Genomic DNA, 16,978 nt, shown 5'->3' with positions numbered 1-16,978 from the left:
AGGAACAAACTCTGTAACTTTCAATTTAAGATGTATGACTATGGAAAGAAAAGTATCAGAGGCTATAAAACCACAAATTTAACCATAGAAAAATTCATTTGAACAATTTTTTTTGGCAAACAATTGATTTGAACTATTAAGGCACCAAAAGTTAATACCATTATGAAACTCTTTTTTTGGTAATTAGTTAAGAAAACTTTTCCCGATTTGAAGAAAACTTCAAAAACTTCATCTTAGGAACTTTCTTAGGAACCTTCTGGATAAAACAACACCAATTCTAAAGATATATGGGTCATTTCCATTTATGGTCAGGTAGTTACCATTTATACATGGCTACAGGAAACTTAGGTTTCTAGGGTCATAAAGACCTTCCAATTTCCGATTTCTCTGGTATTTCAATAGTTGAGAGCCAAAGCCATTTGCACCAAATTTGGATATAACTCAGATACCTCAACACCAAATATATTTTCTCTACAACTCATCCAAACTGCTATCTAATTTCCTCAAAAGAAGCAAGAATAAGTTAAGCATTGCCATCCTTCATAAAGGTGCTATCCAATTTCCTTAAAAACACGTACTTCGTCCAATTTTTTTTCTTAGTGAAAATTTAGCCAGCTCTTTGATTTTACATCTATAATTTTTTTCGAGTAGCTTATGTTTTGTTTGTTCACAGACAGGTTCTACTACTCTAGAGATGATACTGACAAGACTCCAATACTAAAGTGGAAATGGTTGGTATTTAGATGCTAGAGTGTCCACAACATTTTAGCAAATGGGCTTGTATCAATTCAAAACGTCGTAAGGCTAGCATTTAGCCTAACACCACCAAAGTGCAAATAGGAGAAAAGAAAATTTGCAGACATGGATGCACTTTCAGAACAAAAGAATGATAAAATTATATGGACTTCTTTTCTAGGACCTTCCACAACTATTTTCTTATATGGGTTTTCTGCTTCTTCACACCTAATTGCGTTATTAGTTTTATCTATTTCATGGGCTTGCAAGAGACAGACAGCAAGTACACTTGATAATCCAAAACCATTGTTGAAGAACACCTACTTTTTATACTATTGGTTAGCCCTTATATCTTGCATAAGTCTGTCTTTCTGTGACTGTCTCTTATGTGTATTGAACTTCCTTTCTGGGCAAAGACACGGTTGGTCTAATCTAAAGATTTTTTCTCAACTAGATTTTACATCTAGATCACTCACCTGGTTTATGATCTCTGCCTACTTGAACATCCAGTTTTCTCATTCAAGCAAGAGGTTCCCCATTCTATTGAAGATTTGGGGGATTTTCTACCTCCTTATGTCAAGTTCCTATTTCGTCATACATCTGAAATTCTATAGGAAACACTCATCCTTATCATTCTTGATATGGATCTCTGATGTTGCATCCGTTATTTGTAGTTTGTTCTTTTGTTATGCTGGGTTGTTTGGCAAGGGGCAAGAAGATCAAGATCTCCATATTTTGGAGCCTCTTTTGAAAACTAGTTCCAATTTCAGAAAAGGTGATCACGATGGACAAAGTCTACATATCAGTGGAGAGAGAGTAACTCCATATGCAAACGCCAATCTTTTTAGTATGATTACGTTTTCTTGGATGAGTCCTTTGCTTGCATGTGGATACACAAAAATACTGGACCTTGATGATGTTCCTCAGCTTGCCAATTGTGATAGTGCCAGTGCAGTTGTTGCTTGTTTTGAGAATAAGCTTGAATCTGGTGGTATTGACAATAAGATGGATAGTCATGTAAGTGTACTCCAGTTGGTGAGGGCATTAATTCTCTCCACGCCCAAAGAAGTTTTATGGACAGCTATTCTATCCATTATATGCACATTGGCTTCTTATGTTGGACCATATCTTATTGATGTTTTTATTCAGTATCTCAATGATCCTCACCAACAAAAGTATCAAGGGTATTCACTTGTCTTTATTTTCTTTCTCTCAAAGCTCATAAGATGCGTCTCAGAGAGGCTTTTGTTCTTTCAATTAAGAAAGATGGGAATTAGGGTTCGTAGTGCCTTATATTCCATAATCTACAAAAAGAGTCTAAGCCTTTCAAAGCAAGGTCATGCTAGCGGTGAGAACATTAATTTAATGAATGTTGATGTCGAGAGAATAGGGCTTTTCAGTTGGTACTTGCATAATGTATGGATGGTACCTTTTCAGATTGTTCTAGCATTGTTGATCTTGTACAAGGCGATTGGTCTTGCTTCACTTGTAGCTGTTGTTGCCACAATAATTTTGATGCTAACAAATTTTCCTTTAGGAAAATTACAGGAGAAATTTCAAGAGAAGTTGATGAATTCAAAAGATCGACGGATGAAGGTGACATCTGAAGCTTTGAGGAACATGCAGATCCTCAAACTTCAAGGTTGGGAGATGAAGTTCTTGGATAAGATAATTGAGATCAGAAAGTCTGAAACAAAATGGATTAAGAAATTACTATATTCAGCAACTATGATTTCGTTTGTCTTCTTGTCTGCTCCCATGTTCATATCTATGATGACTTTTGGATTTTGTATACTTATGAAAATTCCGTTACAATCAGGGAAGATTTTATCTGCACTTGCAACTTTTGAAATGTTGCAAGTGCCCATCTATAAAGTCCCAGACACAATCTCCATGATAGTTCAGACTAAAGTTTCCCTTGATAGGACAATTTTGTTTCTTTGTCTTAATGGTCGTCAACCAAATATAGTACAAGAGCCTCCAAAAGATGGTAACAAAGTTGCAATTGAGATAGTACAAGGGAATTTCTCTTGGGATTCTCATTCTCCCAATCTCATATTAAAAGATCTTAATTTTAGAGTATATCATGGTATGAGAGTGGCTATTTGTGGTTTTGTTGGATCAGGAAAGTCAAGTCTACTTTCATGCATATTAGGGGAAATTCCAAAGATATCTGGAGCCATCATGTTAAATGGAACAAAGGCCTATGTTCCACAATCACCTTGGATACAAAGTGGCAAGATAGTAGATAATATACTTTTTGGTAAAGAGATGAACAAGGAAAGGTATGAAATGATCCTTGAAGCATGTTCATTGAAGAAGGACTTGGAATTATTGGCCTTTGGAGACCAAACTATCATAGGAGAGAGAGGGATTAACCTAAGTGGTGGGCAAAAACAAAGAATCCAAATTGCACGGGCTTTATATAATGATGCTGATATTTATTTGCTTGATGATCCTTTTAGCGCTTTGGATGTTCATACAGGAACTCATCTATTTGAGGTAGTTACTCTTTAAACTCTTCTTCCAAATTTTTCTTTGATAAAATTGATTTAATTGTATACTTGCCATTGTTTACGTCTAAATTTCATTCACTAGAAGTTGAGCTTCATCTAAAAGAAGGAAATCATAAATATCTAAATTAATAAACATACAACACATGGTATTGAGTTATACTTGCTCTTCTTAACAAAACATAGGTTTGATGTAACATATCATTTTGAAAAATAAATTGTATTAATGAGTAGAACAACTTAGCATTCTCAAGTAATTTGAAATTACTTTTAATTATTTAATATGAATTTTAATTTTTGTTATAGGAATGCTTGCAAGGAATTTTGGGTTCAAAAACATTAATTTATGTTACACATCAAATTGAGTTTTTACCTCCTGCTGATCTTATTCTGGTGAGAGTTTGCCATCTTCTTTTGCAACTTTAAGTTCTATAATCTAGTTCGATTGCAATTATTTATTTTATTTTATTTGCTAGGTAATGAGAGATGGAAGGATTACTCAAGCAGGAAAATATGAAGAAATTCTTAATTCAGGAACAGATTTTATGAAATTATTGAGCACACATACAAAAGTTTTGGCAAACCTTAATTCAGTTGACCATGAGGTTACTTCAGATAATTTTGTTGATGATGGAAAAGATGAAAATGCACCAGTTATGGATGAATCTACTCAAAATGATGAGGTAACAAGACCCTTGAATTATAAATCAAAAGGTTTGGTTGGATCAGAAGGACAACTTGTCCAAGAAGAAGAGAGAGAAAAGGGTAAAGTTAGTTTTTCATTCTATTGGAAGTATGTTACCACAACATACAGAGGAGCTTTTGTTCCATTGATTTTGTTAGCACAAATTCTCTTCCAAGTTCTCAACATAACTAGTAATTATTGGATGGTACTGGCTACACCTATTTTAGAGGAAGTGATACCTCATGTTAAAGAATACACTATCATCATTGTTTATGTTGCTCTGTTCTTCGGAAGTTGTATTTGCGCACTTATAAGGTCCATTCTCGTTGTAACTGCTGGGGTTAAGACTGCAACTACTCTCTTTAACAAAATGCATTTGTGCATTTTCCGTGCTCCCCTATCATTTTTTGATTCCACTCCAAGTGGAAGGATTTTAAACCGGGTTAGTAAATATGCTTGTTTATTCTCAGGATCTAAAATAATCAAGATTTCAAGTTCATTTTATTTTCCCTAAAAAGAAAATAAAATTATTTTTGTGTGTAGGCTTCCATAGACCAAAGTTCTGTCGACACATCTATTCCAAATCAATTTGAAGAACTTCTTATTTCAATCGTAGGATTCTTGGGAACAGCAGTAGTAATGTCGCAGATTGCATGGCAAATGCTGATAATTTTTATTCCAGTAGCTATGATATGCATTTGGTACCAGGTAATTCAATAATCATGTATACTTTGCAAGACTGAAACTCTTTTTTCAATGCATGATTAAAACTTCAAGGCAAGCACAAGCTTATCTTCTTCACGGTTACATGCTATTGCACATTTAAGCTTTGTTTGAATGCTAAATTCTAAATTTCTTAATTTCAACCAAAATCAAATAAGAGTTGGATGCATATATTTCTTTGTTGTCAATGTTAGTTATTTAACAAGAAAAATCTGGAAGAAAAAAAAAATACATAATGAATTTTATAGTCACAAACTTCCATGTGAATTAGTACAAATTTACAGTTTTTTCGCATTTCAAAATTGTTTCATGAAAAGAAAGTAATAAACAAACCAACATATTAGTTGGATAACCAAATAATCATGATTGAACATATCAGTTTTTTCCTTCCAAATGTTCCATGCATACATTAGATTCCATTATAATAACCTTGCAGGTAAAGCCGGACTAAAGGTATGTCACTATATTCCCACTTTCATAAAGTTTACATGATTTCCAACATATTTACTTCCTTTAAATTTTGGTGGTCATAATTGAATGTTTTAGGTAGAAATTGATTTTTATCGGATCCTTTGTGGCGATTAATATTGTCCTAAACCCTCACATTTGATTGAATTAACTAAGGGCCTCTTTAGTTATATGAATCCAGAGATTTCAAATCTCTTATACCTGTTTGGTTGTGTGAATCCTTGGATTCATGAAATCTAGAGATTTACCTTTTTACACTAAAAACGTTAATCTGTAGATTTATGGGTATGAGGTGAAATCCAGAGATTTCACCCCTAGTATAAAAGCGTTAAACATTTGAACCATGGCCCAATAAATGTTTTTTCATGATAGATTTACAAATTTCATTCCAAAGATTCAAGCTAACCAAACAGTTAATTTTATGAACCATGTCTCCAGAGATTTGAAGTCTATAGACTTGAAATCTCTAGATTTTTGAAATCTGTAGACTCAAGTAACTAAACAGGCCCTAAGGTAGTCATTTTGTTTCAGTTTTTATAAGGATCTTGTACCCTAATCTAGGTGGGGATTCTTTAACAACTGAGACCGTCAAAATGGTTTCAAAATCTAATGAATCTCTATTATCTTACTCATAAGTCAAGTTTAAATCTGCTAGAATCATGAGAAAATTGAGAGAGACAGACGAATGAGAGGAGAGAGAGAGAGAGAGAGAGAGAGAGAGAGAGAGAGAGAGAGAGAGAGAGACGTTGAATTCAACCTACGTCCACGGGAGAGTTTTAGATGTTTTCCACTATGCTCTGAGTTGTGTACATGGCATCTTATATATAGGTAGAGTCCTTGTTCATCAGTGTTCTAGGACTATTGTAGTTTTGATCATCTAGATTCCCTGAGTTACAATGTTTGGATTTACATGAAAATAAGTGTTTAGATTACATAAAATATTGACCAGGGTTTTGTAGAAACTGTAATCTGTGTCAAACTCTTCTTTGAATTGGTTAGAGTCCCTATGAGTACCATTTGTAGAGATCTTCTTGAGCGTAGTAGCTAGAGTTTGATCAAATGTGGAAATCTTAAAAGCAACGCTAGCCGCATAAGCTTGAGAGGGAGTGGCAACTAGGATTTTGGTTGATTTTTCAGAAATATCCCTAATACACCCCCGCAAATTCATGGGAGGTGAAGTGACCTTGAGGTTGGCCAGCAAGGTGGTGAAACGTGGAGTTGAGAGTGGCTTGGTGAAGATGTCAGCTAATTGATTCTTGGTAGATAAGAAACGAATGTGAAGATCTCCTTTGGCAACCTTATCACGAACAAAGTGGGAATCAATATCCTCATGTTTGGTATGAGCATGGAAAACAGGATTTGCAGTGAGGTAGGTTGCACAAATATTAATGTCACACTAGAGGACTAGAGCCTCACTTAAAAATACATGGAGCTCGTGGAGGAGAGATTGTAGCCAAGTGAGCTAAGTCGCAGCATTAGATAGAGCTCGATATTCAAACTTTGTACTGGAGTGAGCAACAATGGATTGTTTTCGAGAACTCCAAGATACAATGTTCGATCCTAAGAAGATAACATAACCACTAGTAGACTTACAACCGTTAGGACAACCACCCAGTCAGCATCAGAAAAGACTATTATTGTCATATTAGAGGATTTGGTGAGAACAATTCCATGAGATATGGTACCCTTTAAGTAATGCAGAATCCATTTAACAGAAGACCAATGATCAAGAGTTGAATTTTGCATAAACTAACACACATTGTTCATGGCAAACTGGATGTTAGGGCAAGTCATGGTAGCATACTGTAGAGCCCCCACAATACTTCTATACATGGTAGAATCGGCCATGAGCTCCCCCGAAAACTTGCTCAACTGAGTAGAAGGAGAAAGAGGGTTGGTAACAGGCTTGCAATCACCCATGTTGGCTCAGTGAAGAAAATCAATAATGTACTGTTGTTGACAAAGATGAAGACCATAAGAGAATGGAGACACAAACATTCCAAGAAAATAATGTCAGGGTTCAAGACCTTTGACAGCAAACACAAAGGCAATAGCAGTCATAAATTCATAAAGTAACAACTCAGAACTTCCAGTAACAATGATGTCATCCACATAGATTAAGATATAAAGTGTACCAAAAATACCATGATAAATGAGAAGAGAAGTGTCAGTTTTAGATCCAATAAAGCCAAATTCCAATAAAAAGAAACTAAGGCAATCAAACCAAGCATGAGGGGCCTGTTTGAGACCATAGAGAGATCTGTGAAGACGAAAAACATAATCAAAATGAAGTCAACAAACCTTGGTGGATGTTTCATGTAGACTGTTTCATTAAGGAAACCATGTAGAAAGGCATTTTGTATATCTAGTTAGCGAATAGGCCAAGAATGGGAAACAACAAAAGATAGAACAAGTCTGATTGTAGTGGGTTTGACAACAGGACTAAAAGTTTAATTGTAGTCAAAACCTTCATGTTGATTGAACCCCTTAGCCACCAGTCGGGCTTTGTATCGTTCAATTGAACCATCAACCTCCTTTTAAACACCCACTTGCAACCAATAACATTAGTCTGAGGAGGAAAAGGAACAAGAGACTAGGTACCATTGTTTAAGAGGGCATTAAATTCCTCATACATAGTCGTTCACCAGTGAGGGTATTTGTTGGCAGTAGTGAAAGAGGTAGGCTCAAATTGGCTATCATCAAAGGTAGATGTAAGAAGGGCTCTAGGGAGAACTTGGCCTTTAGAACGAGTAACCATGGGGTGAGTATTGAGAGAAGAGCTTAGAGGAGGTGGGGAAGGAGATGGAGGGTGAGGATCATAAGAGAAATCAATGATGAGATCCATAGAAGGAGGAGAGGATAAGGATGAGTTGGAGTCATGCGGCCTAGGGGAGGATTCGGGTGTGAGAGAGGGAGGGGAGATGTGGAGCTCAAGGGAGGGGGGATTCAGCCAGGGGTGGGACTAAGAGAGAGGTTAAAGGTGGTTGACATTGATGGGTAACCTCAATGGGTGATTGATGGTGAAAGGAAAACTATTTTTCATCTAAAATAATATGGCAGAAAATTAAGAGTTTACATGTCTAAGGACTAAAGCAACGATAACCACGATGGTGAGGACTGTACCAAAAAATACATGCATGCTAGATCAAACTCTAGCTTATGTTTGTTGTAAAGGCGAAGGTAAGGATATCAGGCACAACCAAAAACTCTTAAGGAGGCATAATCAGGATGGACTTTAAAGAGTTTGTAGTTGGGTAAAACATTGCCCAAAACAGTGGTAGGAATCCTATTGATAAGAAACACTGCAGTTTCAAAAGCATAATTTCAAAATTTTCTAGGGCAAAAGAAGTAGGCTAATAAGGTAAGGCCAACTTCAACAATATGTTAATGATGGCGCTCGATAGCCCCATTTTTCTCATGTGTGTGAGGACAAGGAAGGCGATAATCAATCCCACAAGAGGTGAGAAAAGTAGAGACAGTTCAATATTCTCCTCCCCAATCACTTTGAAATATTTTAATTCGTCGAGAAAATAAATTTTCAACAAGTAACTTAAACTTTTGAAGAATCCCAACAACTTAGACTTTAAACACATATGATAAATCCAAGTATGCTTACTAAAGGCATCCACAAAAATTACATAACATAAAAAACCATCAGTAGAAGTAATTGGAGAAGGACCCCACACATCCGAATATATCAAATCCGAAGGTTCTATAAAAACTGAATTAGAAGAGGAGAAAGGGAGTTTATGACTCTTTCCCTTCTAACAAGCATCACCAAAAAACTGAACTTTCTCAGATGTAACTGGTAATTTAAATATTGAAACTAATTTAAAAGTAGAATGTCCAAGTCTGGAGTGCTATTGGGAGACGGAAGCTCTTTCACCAATGAAAGCCTGTGGAGAGAAGTCGCCCAAGTGCATCTGGTAAAGCCCATTTCTAACAATTCCCTAGAGAAGACAATTCCTTGTTGTTCAATCCTTCACATAGAACATATCAGGATGAAACCCAAAAATGGCATTATTATCACGAGTAAACTGGGAAACTAATAATAAATTCTTCTGAATGGTAGGAACATGAAGAACCGTATTTAGAAAAATGGGAGAATGCTTTGTAGAAATATTAAATTTGACAGTGTGAGTGATTGGCAAGCCTGCATCGTTACCAACTAACAACTGATCCGAACTAGTGTAAGGGTGAGCATTTGAAGATTGTCGAGGGCATTGGTGATGTGATGTGTAGCCCCAGAGTTAGGATACCAAGTTTTGTCTACAATAGTGCCACTAGAGAGTTCTAAAACATGCACAGAGGGGGGAGCATTGGTCGTACCTTAAATAGCATGGTTGTAACATTGATAGCAATCATGAATTTTATGGCCGTGACGATCACAAATTTGAAAAATAATGAGAGACGGATGTTATAGTTTGTAACCACTAGTAGAGGGTGAAGGTGGAGTGGCAAGAAGTGGATGAAGATTTCCAGAAGATTGTCCACGAAAAGGTCTGCTTCTGTTGTTTGATCAACTTCGTAGGGAGGACGATAATGTCGAGCATTGCCTGTCTAAGAGAGATTAGCCAAAGGTGAAGAGGAGTCATAGGGTAAGTCATCCTTGAGACAAATCTCTTGAGTGAATAACATTCCTTTTAACTCAGCAAAAGTGACAAGGGATCCACGAGTGGTTATAGAAGTAACAAAGGCCGAATAATCAAGTCCCAAACCATTGAGAACATGCAAACAAATGTCATCATCTGAAACAATCTTACCGGCAACTGTGCTTAATGCGGGAAGGTAGTCATGTATAGTACTGTTACCTCGTTTCATGTTTCGTAATTGAAGACGAAGTTGCATAATCTTTGCTGAAGATGGTGTTGCATAGGTAGTGTCAAGATGATGCCAGACTACTCTAGCAGTAGAACAACCAACGACTTGAGCATGTACAGATTCAGTGAGCAAGGCTATAAGCCAACACATGAGAAGTTGGTCCCGACAAATCCACGAATTATAGGCAGGATTCGGTTTGCACACAAGGATGGAGTCTTCTTCAATGGTGATAGTTGCAGGATGGCATATGGAGGAGTCATCCACAAGATGAAACAATTCATAAGTCTTCAAGAGAAGAACAAGTTGTGACATCCATAGTAAGTAGTTGTTGTCCATGAGCTTAATGGCCAATATATTGTTGAGGGAGGGAAGTGAAGCAGGGGGGAAGAAAGAACCTAGTACTCTGATGCCATGCTAGAATCATAAGAATTGAGAGAGAGAGAGAGAGAGAGAGAGAGAGAGACCAAGTTTACATGGTTTGGTTGAATTTAACCTACGTCCACAGAAGAGTTTTAGATGTTTTCCAGGTATGCTCGAGTTGTGTCATTGGCTTCTTATATATAGGTAGAGTCCTTGTTCATCACTGTTATAGGACTCTTGTAGTTGTGATCATTTGGATTCTCTGAGTTACAGTGTTTGGATTACACGAAGATAAGTGTTTTAGATTACTAAAATATTGATCAGGGTTTTGTCGAAACTGTAATCTGTGTCAAACTCTTCTTTAGATTGGTTAGAGTCTTTGTGAGTACTATTTGTATAATCTTCTTGAGTGTAGTAGTTGGAGTTTGATCAACTGTGGAAGTCTTAGAAGCAACCCTAGTTGCATAAGCTTGAGAGGAAGTGGCGGCTAGGATTTTGGGTGATTTTCCAGAAATATCCCAAATAAAATCCAAACAAAGTTGTCCATGTCAATATATCTTTTTTGGCTAAAATGTCATTTATATTAAAAGTGTAAGAGTACAACACCAAGAATAGAGCATGCTATACAAATGAACCACATTCAACCTGCAACTCCTCTCTGGTTCCTCACACAATAAGAAATTTAGAAATCTGTGGTGAGATAAACACCACCCATGCACAAGCATACAACAGAATTATTTTAGTTTTATAACCGAAATATAGGCTACCTGAAGCGTCCGAATCTAACTCTCCTAACATTGATTGATACCATTGAGTATCCACCTCTGAGGATTCCAGCCTTGCCTATAATCTGGCCAAGTGGTCAGCGATCACACTGGTTTCCCTACAGCAATGCGAAACCTTTCATTCTATATTGTCCAAGTACTCACTTAGCCCTCTCCAATGTTGTAGCATCCACCATGAGTGTTTTTTCTGAAGGAGAACCACTACAACTGTTGAATCAGTTTTGACCCACAACCTCTGCATCCTTATCCATTTAGACCACTCTAGTCCCAAAACAGCAGTCTCTAATTCTGCCTCAATTTTCTAACAAACGGTATATTTTAATAACCTTGGCATTGTCAGATTGGAATACGCCAGCAGCCCTACTTTTCCTAGTTTCCCAGGGAATTTCCATATGTATTTTGGTTTATCCATCCCTGGCTAGGAGGAGATCAGAAAATTTCAGGAGGAAAGGAACTCAGAATTTTATTTTTAGATTGAAACATAAGGCCTTTGCCGAAATTAAGGATTCCATTCTAAAAGGTGCCTCTATTATTTTCTGACTACCAATACTTTCATTACACATAACTAACATGTATCTAATTTTTTTTCTTCTTTTTGTTAAATTATGACTTTCAGAAATACTACATAACTGCAGCACGAGAACTTGCGCGTATGGCTGGAGTGTACCAGGCACCAATTATACAACATTTTTCTGAAACTGGTTTAGGTTCAGTCACAATCAGGTGTTTCAATCAAGAAGAGAGATTTATGAACACAAACCTCAAGTTGGTGGATGGGTATTCCAAAACTACATTTCATATTTCTGGTGCAATAGAGTGGTTATGTTTTCGTATGGATATGTTGACATCCATCACATATGCCATATCTTTGGTTTTCTTGACATTAATACCAAAGGAAATACTTAGGCCTGGTAAAAATTTTGAGCTTAAGATCTTATAAAATCATTCAGTAGTTGAAATATGATTAATCAAATCATGATAATGAATTTCTAATATTTTCTCTTTCTCCTTGAAGGAATTGTGGGTTTAGCAATCACATATGGACTAAATTTTAGCTTGCACGGCGTCATATGGGATCTGTGTGGTCTTGAAAATAAAATTGTATCTATTGAAAGGATGTTACAATACTCATGCATCCCTAGTGAACCTCCCCTAGTAATAGATGGAAATAGGCCAGCTTGTGATTGGCCATCGCATAGTAAAATTGACATTATTGATCTACAGGTAATCCCCAATTTAGATACATCTTTATCTATTTACATAACTTTATTTTTAGTAAGAAACCTTCTACTACTTAATATGTGTTATTGGGTAATTATTTTAAATTATATTATATGATTGTTTGGCATGTAGGTTCGGTACACCCCACACCTTCCTCTTGTCTTGCGAGGTGTCACATGTACTTTCCCTGCAGGAATGAAAACTGGCATTGTTGGACGAACAGGAAGCGGTAAATCAACTCTAGTACATGCTCTCTTTCGCACGCTTGAACCTGCAGCAGGCCAAATTTACATAGATGGTATTGATATCTCTAAAATTGGTCTTCATGATGTACGATCAAAGTTAAGCATCATCCCACAAGATCCAACTATGTTTGAGGGGACTTTGAGAATTAACCTTGACCCACTTGAAGAGTATGATGATGAACATATTTGGGAGGTAAGGATTTCTTGCTTTCTTTCTTTCTTTTTTTTCTTTCATTTGAGATGATCTTTATTTTTTCCCATTGATTTTACACGAAACAAAACATGGGAGCAATTGTTGTTCATTCCTTTTTCAAGTTAGTCCTTTTGATGGAGTTTTCAAAAGTTCAGCATATTGATCAATCGTTGGCTTCATGCTTATAATTGCTCTTTTAATCAATGAATTTATTTTCCTTGGGAAAAAAAAAAAAAGAATAAAAAAAGAATGCTGTAGATCATTTTTGGGGAAGTTTGGGGGTAAAAATTCTCACTGACTTGGGACTTTGGTGCATTGCTATTATTACCCTACTTTACATGAACGACTTTGGTGCATTGCTATTATTACCCTACTTTTCATTTTCATGTAGCACTTTCTACTTTTCATTTCCATATGGCACTTTAATTCTTTATTGTTTATTTTGTCTTCTTTGTTCACATTTTGATTATATGTATCATTTCTTAAAATTTTGCAAGCTGGCAAGTTGACATGAAGTTTTTGGTCGTGTAGGCTTTAGATAGATGCCAGCTTGGAGATGAGGTCAGAAAAAAAGAAGGAAGGCTTGATTCTACATGTTAGCTCTCTCTCTAATAAAGAATCCAAACCCACAGCCCCCTCAATCCTTTATTTAACAAGTTAAAAAGCATAGATGATGAAAATAACGTTGCAAATAGCTAACCCATTTGTATATGGTGATTTATATATCTTATATAGTAACTGAGAATGGAGACAACTGGAGCATGGGTCAAAGACAACTAGTCTGTTTAGCACGAGTATTACTCAAGAAGAGCAATGTTTTAGTACTTAATGAAGCTACAGCATCAGTTGATACTAAAACTGATTATCTAATTCAACAAACACTTACTCAGCACTTCTCAGGGACTACTGTCATTACAATTGCACATAGGATAACATCAATTATGGATAGAGATATGGTCCTTCTCATTGATAATGGTTAGTACCTGGTAATTAATATATTAGTAATTAAGACATCACAATCAAATGGATTCAATTTATTTTATATGTAAATGCCTGCTAAATCTGATATATCTTCCTTGATGAAACAGGTCTTGTAATAGAATATGACTCCCCAGACAAATTGCTAGGAACAAGTCTTCATCATTTGCAAAGCTTGTTAAAGAATATGCTAGAAGATGTAAAACATAAAAGGGTTTTGAATGTTCAAACTCTACAGGCTGCATTCGACTGAAGTGAATTGAAACTTTCGGAATGATGAAAATTTTCTTTGTCAAATACATGTATAAGATCTCTGAAATTCAACTGCAACTCGGTTTTTTTCATATACAAGGAAATTATTTTGGTATTTACAATAATAAGGATCAAAGTAATTGATCCTATTTATTGAGATAAGGCCGAGGTATTGTTATTTAAATAGTATCTATAAGCTCCTTTGAAACCAAGTTCTCCAACCGTTTCAGTAACAAATTGAAGTCATCATCACTTCTGAGCAAGGTCAAACGTGCGTACTTGTCTTCAACTCCAAAAAGGCTACCTTGACGACCAATGATACCAGCAGCTTCAAGAACCTTAATGCATTCTTGATGATCCTCCTCACACTTCAACCATGCATAACCTACGAAAGAATTTAGTTCATCAGTGATATATACAACAAGTTTAGCAGGAATCAATATATATATCTTTGAACTCTAGCACTATAGTTCTTATTAAGTTCAATTAGCTTTCTTTTCAAGAAGATATAATATGTATGTCAATACTGATTGATATCCATCTTGTATTGATATTGGTCATGACCATATCCAATATCAATACCTAAAACCTTCAAAAAATTAATGCTTACCGGGAGAAGGTCTATGAACATCTTGGAAGTAAGTGCAATATTGAGGAGACAATTTCTGAAGGGTGAAACGCTTAGATTGAGAAATAATTTTGTTCAGCTTCTCCCACCGGTCTGCTATAGTTTTGTATCCAAATTCAAAGAGTGCCTTCCCATCATCTTCCAATACCACCTTCAGTAGCTCCAGTGCTCTCGCTTGAGTCTCATGAGAAACACCCAGGGTATTAAATTGCAAATATGCTGCCATTCTTTGATAAACCATGGGATCTTTTATGAGTGCCCATCTGCATAATTCCCCCCACCCCAAAAAAAATGAAGATAAGATTGTTGAGAGTCATAGAAAATTAAATGAGTGTAGTTAGCCATGCAAGGATTATTACCCAAATCGGCTACCAGCATGGCCTGTAATCTTTGAAAGTGTAAAGATCATGAGATCTCCATTGACAGGAGCAGGGATTGCTGAATAATGAGGCCAATAATATGCATGGTCAGAGATAATCTTCACATTTGAGCCTTCCAGAACTGGTTCTCTTAATTTACTATCAGGGTTGTTTGGTGAAGTCACAATTTCAACGAAGGAGTACTTGGTAGAATCATTAATGTTAATGGACATGTTGTTCTTCCATACTGAAGCATCTCCTTGCCATTCAAAGCTTCTTGATTGAAACATGGTTGCATGAGCTTGATACATCTGTGAATTAAAATCATAAAGACAGATAGAAATTGATTAATTTCTAGTTCAGCAGCAATTGGAAAGGAAAAGGTAGAGCTAGCTGCATGTAATTAACCGGATAATATGGAGCTCTTGCGACGACATTAACCGGCTTCGGCAAACGGTCATCACCAGAGAGTGCATAGAGTGATGCATGAAGCAATTGGGTTGATCCAACACCAAAAACTATGAACTTTCCTTCTGTAATAGCATTTCCAGCAGAAGTGTGTAATTTTTTGATATATCTGGTTAGCTCAGCCGAGAGGAATGATGATTCTGGGAACGAATAACTCATCCGATGCCAACCAGAGATTGTTACTGCACTGCTTGTTGCATGTTGCACCCAATATGGTTCCAAAAACAATGGATCTCCTCTGTTTTGTTGTAATCAAAATATTAGTATAATCTTTTCCATTAGAGGAAATCATTTTCTTTTCGGGATGAACAAAAAATTTATTGTCTAAAGGACACACAGGAGGAAGGAGAGATAATTACAAAGGGCTAAGGCTGAAGCCCAACCAAAACAGACAAAACTATAAGGAAAGCTAACAAGGAGAAAAATCAAACCAAAAAGGGACCAGACAAGAAAGTGAATACAACTTTTTTTTAAGTTTCTTTTTCTCTTGTTATTATTCTTAGAGGAATCTACTCAACTATAAAGTCATCATCGAGGAGAGGAGGGTAAATATCTAATTCACATAATAATTACATTAAATATTACACTATTGACTTTACTCTTTCTTTTCTTTTCTTTATTTTGAAAATCCCTTTTCTTTTCCTACATTAATCAAGTAAATTAAAAAAAATGGACAAAAAGTAATTACAAATCTATTAGGCCATAGGGAAACTCAATAAGAAATTCTCTTAATTAACTATATATAGAATCAGTATCTAATAAAGAAATAATTTTTAGAAAAAAAAATCTCCCATAGGTCATTGACTAATTAATAATTATAATTATTCAAAAAAACAAAAAAAAAAACATATTACATGCCAATGCCAACCACTCAAATTCCCCCAGTCAATAAGAAGCAGGGCAGCCATAGAAAGTCAAAACCCTTACATTCATTCCAGATTGAGAAAACTATCAATCAAATTTAATGATTTTTATCAAAAATATTTGTGAACTTAGTTCTTCTGGTGATTAATGATCTGAGTAATGAATTTAGTTAAAGCCCTGAGTTCATGGAGAACTGGAAAATTTTCTGGGAAAGATGAAATAAAATGACTACAGATCCAGTTGTCCAATAATAAAAATTCCTCAAAGGAAAAAGAGATGAAGAAGAAGAAGAGGTAAAAGAGAAGATACCCATCAGCATTTGCAGGGCAGCTAGGCAAGATCTCAGAGCAATCAGGACCTCCATAACATAAGTTACACTCACAAACAGGTTTTCCTCCTTGAGAAGCTAGAGCTCCATCCAAGTAAGCTCTTCCATGGCCAGAGCAGTTTATGGATGCAATCTCCTCTGCCTCTTCTGCTGATTTTCTAGTCCATGTGAGCATACCATGGTAACGGATGAGGAATAATTTAGAAAAGAAGAAGAGATTGAAGAGTAGAGACACAACATAGAGTGCTTTTGAAAGGCTATTCATGGTGGTCTCCCTCTCAGTTGCAGAGAATGATAAAAATTCTCTGAAACCACTAGAGAAGATATATTGACACTTCTCTCTCTATATTTC

The 16,978-nt window shown here is 36.0% G+C and overlaps 2 protein-coding genes across 2 annotated transcripts; one reads left to right on the top strand and one right to left on the bottom strand.

The window, feature by feature from the left end:
* Positions 1 to 861: 861 nt before the first annotated feature.
* On the top strand, positions 862 to 13,985 carry LOC149010348 (ABC transporter C family member 3-like). The gene is given in 11 exon segments (XM_089161316.1): positions 862 to 3,237; positions 3,555 to 3,641; positions 3,725 to 4,375; positions 4,477 to 4,641; positions 11,707 to 12,001; positions 12,106 to 12,314; positions 12,444 to 12,749; positions 13,281 to 13,344; positions 13,485 to 13,724; positions 13,838 to 13,873; positions 13,876 to 13,985. Coding segments are annotated over 11 exon segments (4,491 nt in total). The 3' UTR covers positions 13,938 to 13,985.
* A 33-nt stretch (positions 13,986 to 14,018) lies between these two features.
* Positions 14,019 to 16,978, bottom strand: LOC149010347 (tryptophan aminotransferase-related protein 4-like). The gene is made up of 5 exons (XM_089161317.1): positions 16,608 to 16,978; positions 15,375 to 15,672; positions 14,967 to 15,277; positions 14,590 to 14,870; positions 14,019 to 14,364 (listed from the first exon to the last, which is right to left on the bottom strand). The coding sequence occupies exons 1-5, from the start codon at positions 16,889 to 16,891 to the stop codon at positions 14,159 to 14,161; spliced, it is 1,380 nt and encodes a 459-aa protein (XP_089017443.1). The 5' UTR covers positions 16,892 to 16,978; the 3' UTR covers positions 14,019 to 14,158.

The sequence above is a fragment of the Hakea prostrata genome, chromosome 7 (genome assembly GCF_041222555.1).
Source record: "Hakea prostrata isolate BN-2017 chromosome 7, UWA_Hpros_2, whole genome shotgun sequence".
Classification (NCBI taxonomy): domain Eukaryota; kingdom Viridiplantae; phylum Streptophyta; class Magnoliopsida; order Proteales; family Proteaceae; genus Hakea; species Hakea prostrata.
This window is presented reverse-complemented; position numbering and strand designations above follow the sequence as displayed.

What these genes read in the sequence shown, in the direction of transcription:
- LOC149010347 (XM_089161317.1), bottom strand. Translation starts at nt 16,891, where the DNA reads ATGAATAGCCTTTCAAAAGCACTCTATGTTGTGTCTCTACTCTTCAAT. An exon ending in TGCCCTGCAAATGCTGATGG is followed by an intron (nt 15,673 to 16,607) that starts GTATCTTCTCTT and finishes ACAACAAAACAG; the next exon opens with AGGAGATCCATTGTTTTTGG. An exon ending in CAAGAGCTCCATATTATCCG is followed by an intron (nt 15,278 to 15,374) that starts GTTAATTACATG and finishes TTTAATTCACAG; the next exon opens with ATGTATCAAGCTCATGCAAC.